At 49.1% G+C, this 7500-nt stretch overlaps 1 protein-coding gene across 1 annotated transcript in view; it reads right to left on the bottom strand.

The window, feature by feature from the left end:
* Positions 1–7500, bottom strand: part of LOC139767440 (uncharacterized) — a 228134-nt gene that overhangs the window by 85285 nt on the left and 135349 nt on the right. The window contains exon 4 of the mRNA XM_071696822.1: positions 155–333. Within this exon, the coding sequence (XP_071552923.1) occupies positions 155–333 (179 nt within the window). The remainder of the gene's footprint in view (positions 1–154; positions 334–7500) is intronic.

Raw genomic sequence — 7500 nt, 5'->3', positions numbered from 1 at the left:
GAGGAACTCATCCTACAGTACAAGGGAGGAACTCATCCTACAGTACAAGGGAGGAACTCATCCTACAGTACAAGGGAGGAACTCATCCTACAGTACAAGGGAGGAACTCATCCTACAGTACAAGGGAGGAACTCCTACGGAGCCATGTACTCACAAGGGCATGTTGAGGATGGTCTCACGACGTGGCTGGCCAGGGGCGCCGCCGGGGAAGTCCTTCGCGCCACGCGGGGCGCCCTTGAGGACCGTGTCCTTGTGGGCGGGGGAAGTGGCGGTCTGAACCTGGGGCGTGGCGCTGGCAGGGACATCCAAGAGACGGGCTGCTTCACCGCCCACCTGCAGGGGGCGGCACAGGAAGGGGTGAGATGGGGGAGATGAAGGGGTGAGATGGGGGAGATGAAGGGGTGAGAGGGTGGGAGGGGTAGTGGAGGGAGGGAAGGGGTGGAGCGTCAGGGGTAGTGGGGGGATGGGGGGCGTCAGGGGGTAGTGGGGGGATGGGGGGCGTCAGGGGGTAGTGGAGAGAGGGGTGGAGGAAGGGGCGTCAGGGGGTAGTGGAGAGAGAGGTGGAGGGGCGAGTCTGGGGTAGTGGAGAGGGTAGGGGGCGCCAGGGGGTAGTGGAGAGAGGGGTGGAGGGGCGAGTCTGGGGTGGTGGTAGGGGGCGTCAGGGGTAGTGGAGAGGGTAAGGGGCGTCAGGGGGTAGTGGAGAGAGGGGTGGAGGAGGGGGGCGTCAGGGGGTAGTGGAGAGAGAGGTGGAGGGGCGAGTCTGGGGTAGTGGGAGGGAGCGTCAGGGGTAGTGGAGAGGGTAAGGGGCGTCAGGGGGTAGTGGAGAGAGGGGTGGAGGAGGGGAGCGTCAAGGGGTTGTGGAGAGAGGGGTGCAGTAGGGGGGCGTCAGGGGGTAGTGGAAAGAGAGGTGGAGGGGCGAGTCAGGGGTAGTGGTACGGGGCGTCAGGGGTAGTGGAGAGGGTAGGGGGCGTCAGGGGGTAGTGGAGAGAGGGGTGGAGGGAGGGGGCGTCATGGGGTAGTGGAGAGAGGGGTGGAGGGAGGGGGCGTCAGGGGGTAGTGGAGAGAGGGGTGGAGGGGCGAGTAGGGGTAGTGGAGAGGGTAAAGGGCGTCAGGGGGTAGTGGAGAGAGGGGGTGGAGGGGCGTCAGGGGGTAGTGGAGAGAGAGGTGGAGGGAGGGGGCGTCAGGGGGTAGTGGAGAGAGGGGTGGAGGGAGGGGGCGTCAGGGGGTAGTGGAGAGAGGAGTGGAGGGAGGGGGCGTCAGGGGGTAGTGGAGAGAGGGGTGGAGGGGCGAGTAGGGGTAGTGGAGAGGGTAAAGGGCGTCAGGGGGTAGTGGAGAGAGGGGGTGGAGGGGCGTCAGGGGGTAGTGGAGAGAGGGGTGGAGGGAGGGGGCGTCAGGGGGTAGTGGAGAGAGGGGTGGAGGGAGGGGGCGTCAGGGGGTAGTGGAGAGAGGGGTGGAGGAGGAGGCGTCAGGGGGTAGTGGAGAGAGGGGAGGAAGGGGCGTCAGGGGGTAGTGGAGAGAGGGGTGGAGGAGCGTCAGGGGGTAGTGGAGAGAGGGGTGGAGGAGGAGGAGGGGGCGCCAGGGGGTAGTGGAGAGAGGGGTGGAAGGGGCGTCAGGGGGTAGTGGAGAGAGGGGTGGAGGAGGAGGGGGGGCGTCAGGGGGTAGTGGAGATGGGAAATGGATTATCATGGAATGCCACAAGGAACCAGACTTTTAACCAATCAGGATCTACAGTTGATCTACAACGAAGAGACGTAGCGAGGACGCCATCTGGTAAACATGGCGTCCTAGCTTCGTCTCTTCGATGTAGATCAAGTGACTGTTATATTTCTCTCTTGTGTCTCCCCTGATGATGTGATTATTACACGAAAGTGCACTTGGGAACTTATCGTGTTTCATTTTCCCCCGTGGACTCATAGGAATCTACTTGATCACGCACAAAATTGTGATCCTTTTCAATATATATATATTTTTTTTTTTTTTTTTTTTTTTTATACTTTGTCGCTGTCTCCCGCGTTTGCGAGGTAGCGCAAGGAAACAGACGAAAGAAATGGCCCAACCCCCCCCCCATACACATGTACATACACACGTCCACACACGCAAATATACATACCTACACAGCTTTCCATGGTTTACCCCAGACGCTTCACATGCCTTGATTCAATCCACTGACAGCACGTCAACCCCTGTATACCACATGACTCCAATTCACTCTATTCCTTGCCCTCCTTTCACCCTCCTGCATGTTCAGGCCCCGATCCCACAAAATCTTTTTCACTCCATCTTTCCACCTCCAATTTGGTCTCCCTCTTCTCCTCGTTCCCTCCACCTCCGACACATATATCCTCTTGGTCAATCTCTCCTCACTCATTCTCTCCATGTGCCCAAACCATTTCAAAACACCCTCTTCTGCTCTCTCAACCACGCTCTTTTTATTTCCACACATCTCTCTTACCCTTACGTTACTTACTCGATCAAACCACCTCACACCACACATTGTCCTCAAACATCTCATTTCCAGCACATCCATCCTCCTGCGCACATCTCTATCCATAGCCCACGCCTCGCAACCATACAACATTGTTGGAACCACTATTCCCTCAAACATACCCATTTTTGCTTTCCGAGATAATGTTCTCGACTTCCACACATTTTTCAAGGCTCCCAAAATTTTCGCCCCCTCCCCCACCCTATGATCCACTTCCGCTTCCATGGTTCCATCCGCTGACAGATCCACTCCCAGATATCTAAAACACTTCACTTCCTCCAGTTTTTCTCCATTCAAACTCACCTCCCAATTGACTTGACCCTCACCCCTACTGTACCTAATAACCTTGCTCTTATTCACATTTACTCTCAACTTTCTTCTTCCACACACTTTACCAAACTCAGTCACCAGCTTCTGCAGTTTCTCACATGAATCAGCCACCAGCGCTGTATCATCAGCGAACAACAACTGACTCACTTCCCAAGCTCTCTCATCCCCAACAGACTTCATACTTGCCCCTCTTTCCAGGACTCTTGCATTTACCTCCCTTACAACCCCATCCATAAACAAATTAAACAACCATGGAGACATCACACACCCCTGCCGCAAACCTACATTCACTGAGAACCAATCACTTTCCTCTCTTCCTACACGTACACATGCCTTACATCCTCGATAAAAACTTTTCACTGCTTCTAACAACTTGCCTCCCACACCATATATTCTTAATACCTTCCACAGAGCATCTCTATCAACTCTATCATATGCCTTCTCCAGATCCATAAATGCTACATACAAATCCATTTGCTTTTCTAAGTATTTCTCACATACATTCTTCAAAGCAAACACCTGATCCACACATCCTCTACCACTTCTGAAACCGCACTGCTCTTCCCCAATCTGATGCTCTGTACATGCCTTCACCCTCTCAATCAATACCCTCCCATATAATTTACCAGGAATACTCAACAAACTTATACCTCTGTAATTTGAGCACTCACTCTTATCCCCTTTGCCTTTGTACAATGGCACTATGCACGCATTCCGCCAATCCTCAGGCACCTCACCATGAGTCATACATACATTAAATAACCTTACCAACCAGTCAACAATACAGTCACCCCCTTTTTTAATAAATTCCACTGCAATACCATCCAAACCTGCTGCCTTGCCGGCTTTCATCTTCCGCAAAGCTTTTACTACCTCTTCTCTGTTTACCAAATCATTTTCCCTAACCCTCTCACTTTGCACACCACCTCGACCAAAACACCCTATATCTGCCACTCTGTCATCAGACACATTCAACAAACCTTCAAAATACTCATTCCATCTCCTTCTCACATCACCGCTACTTGTTATCACCTCCCCATTTGCGCCCTTCACTGAAGTTCCCATTTGCTCCCTTGTCTTACGCACCCTATTTACCTCCTTCCATATATATATATATATATATATATTTTCCCTGGGGATAGGGGACAAAGAATACTTCCCACGTATTCCCTGCGTGTCTTAAAAGGCGACTAAAAGGGGAGGGAGCGGGGGGCTGGAAATCCTCCCCTCTCGTTTTTTTTTTTTTAATTTTCCAAAAGAAGGAACAGAGAATTGGGCCAGGTGAGGGTATTCCCTCAAAGGCCCAGTCCTCTGTTCTTAACGCTACCTCGCTAATGCGGGAAATGGCGAACAGTTTGAAAGAAAGAAATATATATATATATATATATATATATATATATATATATATATATATATATATATATATATATATATATATATATATATGTGTGTGTGTGTGTGTGTGTGTGTGTGTGTGTGTGTGTGTGTCTGGAGGGGTGGCGACGGGAATGAATAAAGGCAGCAAGTATGAATTATGTATATGTGTATATGTCTGTGTGTGTATACGTATGTATATGTTGAAATGTACACGAATGTATATGTGCGTGTGTGGACTTGTATGTATATACATGTGTATGTGGGTGGGTTGGGCCATTCTTTCGTCTGTTTCCTTGCGCTACCTCGCAAACGCGGGAGACTGCGACAAAGCAAAATAGATGAATAAATAAATATATATATATATATATATATATATATATATATATATATATATATATATATATATATATATGATCGAGTAAGTAACGTAAGGGTAAGAGAGATGTGTGGAAATAAAAAGAGCGTGGTTGAGAGAGCAGAAGAGGGTGTTTTGAAATGGTTTGGTCACATGGAGAGGATGAGTGAGGAAAGATTGACCAAGAGTATATATGTGTCGGAGGTGGAGGGAACGAGGAGAAGAGGGAGACCAAATTGGAGGTGGAAAGATGGAGTGAAAAAGATTTTGTGTGATCGGGGCCTGAACATGCAGGAGGGTGAAAGGAGGGCAAGGAATAGAGTGAATTGGAGCGATGTGGTATACCGGGGTTGACGTGCTGTCAGTGGATTGAATCAAGGCATGTGAAGCGTCTGGGGTAAACCATGGAAAGCTGTGTAGGTATGTATATTTGCGTGTGTGGACGTATGTATATACATGTGTATGGGGGAGGGTTGGGCCATTTCTTTCGTCTGTTTCCTTGCGCTACCTCGCAAACGCGGGAGACAGCGACAAAGTAAAATAGATGAATAAATATATATATATATATATATATATATATATATATATATATATATATATATATATATATATATATATATATATGATCGAGTAAGTAACGTAAGGGTAAGAGAGATGTGTGGAAATAAAAAGAGCGTGGTTGAGAGAGCAGAAGAGGGTGTTTTGAAATGGTTTGGTCACATGAAGAGAATGAGTGAGGAAAGATTGACACATATATATATATATATATATATATATATATATATATATTATCCCAGGGGATAGGGGAGAAAGAATACTTCCCACGTATTCCCTGCGTGTCGTAGAAGGCGACTAAAAAGGGGAGGGAGCGGAGGGCTGGAAATCCTCCCCTCTCGTTTTAACTTTTCCAAAAGAAGGAACAGAGAAGGGGGCCAAGTGAGGATATCCCCCTTTTAGACTCAGTCCTCTGTTCTTAACGCTACCTCGCTAACGCGGGAAATGGCGAATATGGATGAAAAAAAGTTATTCGTGGACATGGAGCGAAATTTTTATCGTCTAATTCTAAATATATCTATTTTCAGCCACACTAGGTGTTGAATGATCAAGTCTAATTCTAAATACATCTATTTTCACCCACTTTAGCGGGTGAATGGTCAAGTCTAATTCTAAATATATCTATTTTCACCCACTTTAGTGGGTTTAATGATCAAATCTAATTCTAAATGTCTATTTTCACCCACTTTAGTGGGTGAATAATCAAGTCTAATTCTAAATATATCTATTTCCAGCCACACTAATGGTTTAAACAACGACTATGCTAACAACCTTGTTGAATATGAAGGGGGAAAGGGGTGACCTTAGGAGAAGAGAGAGGAAGGGGTGACCTTAGAAGGAGAGAGGAAGGGGTGACCTTAGGAGAAGAGAGAGGAAGGGGTGACCTTAGAAGGAGAGAGGAAGGGGTGACCTTAGGAGAAGAGAGAGGAAGGGGTGACCTTAGGAGAAGAGAGAGGAAGGGGTGACCTTAGGAGAAGAGAGAGGAAGGGGTGACCTTAGAAGAAGAGAGAGGAAGGAGTGACCTTAGGAGAAGAGAGAGGAAGGGGTGACCTTAGGAGAAGAGAGAGGAAGGGGTGACCTTAGAAGGAGAGAAGAAGGGGTGACCTTAGGAGAAGAGAGAGGAAGGGGTGACCTTAGGAGAAGAGAGAGGAAGGGGTGACCTTAGAAGGAGAGAGGAAGGGGTGACCTTAGGAGAAGAGAGAGGAAGGGGTGACCTTAGGAGAAGAGAGAGGAAGGGGTGACCTTAGGAGAAGAGAGAGGAAGGGGTGACCTTAGAAGAAGAGAGAGGAAGGGGTGACCTTAGAAGAAGAGAGAGGAAGGGGTGACCTTAGGAGAAGAGAGAGGAAGGGGTGACCTTAGGAGAAGAGAGAGGAAGGGGTGACCTTAGGAGAAGAGAGAGGAAGGGGTGACCTTAGGAGAAGAGAGAGGAAGGGGTGACCTTAGAAGGAGAGAAGAAGGGGTGACCTTAGGAGAAGAGAGAGGAAGGGGTGACCTTAGAAGAAGAGAGAGGAATGGTTGACCTTAGGAGGAAAGAGGAAGGGGTGACCTTAGGAGGAGAGAGAGGAAGGGGTGACCTTAGGAGAAGAGAGAGGAAGGGGTGACCTTAGGAGAAGAGAGAGGAAGGGGTGACCTTAGAAGGAGAGAGGAAGGGGTGACCTTAGAAGGAGAGAGGAAGGGGTGACCTAAGGAGAAGAGAGAGGAAGGGGTGACCTTAGAAGAAGAGAGAGGAAGGGGTGACCTTAGGAGGAAAGAGGAAGGGGTGATCTTAGGAGGAGAGAGAAATGGGTGACCTTTTGAGAAGAGTGGAAGGGGTGACTTTAGGGGGAGAGAGAAAGGGGTGACCTTAGAAGGAGAGAGGAAGGGGTGACCTTAGGTCGAGAGAGAAAGGGGTGACCTTAGAAGGAGAGAGGAAGGGGTGACCTTAGGTCGAGAGAGAAAGGGGTGACCTTTGGAGGAGGGAGAGATGGGTAGACCTCAGGAGGTGAGAGAAAGGGGTGACCTTAGGAGGAGAGAGGAAGGGTTGACCTTAGAAGAGAGTTAGTTTTTTACAAAATGAAGAAATCATTTCAGGTCACCGAGTGGTGATGGGTCGTTCCATGCTGGGAATGAGGGGGGTTAGTCCTCGTTGGTCCAGGTGTGGCAGGGGGCGATGAGGATGTCCTTGGTAGAAAATGGGAGGTTGGTGTAAGGTAAGGAGCTGATTGAGGCTATTCCACAAGGATGTAGGAGGCTGAAGGAAGGCTTAGGGGAGACTACACACACACACACACACACACACACACACACACACACACACACACACACACACACACACACACACACACACCCGTTTTTCCTGTCCAAAGTAACACCCTCTCTCTCTTTTTCCAAACATTCTTCACCGCTCCCAGAACCTTCG

The sequence above is a fragment of the Panulirus ornatus genome, chromosome 61 (assembly GCF_036320965.1).
Source record: "Panulirus ornatus isolate Po-2019 chromosome 61, ASM3632096v1, whole genome shotgun sequence".
NCBI classification, from domain to species: domain Eukaryota; kingdom Metazoa; phylum Arthropoda; class Malacostraca; order Decapoda; family Palinuridae; genus Panulirus; species Panulirus ornatus.
The sequence above is the reverse complement of the archived record's forward strand: the minus strand, read 5'-3'. Positions and strand labels throughout refer to the sequence as shown.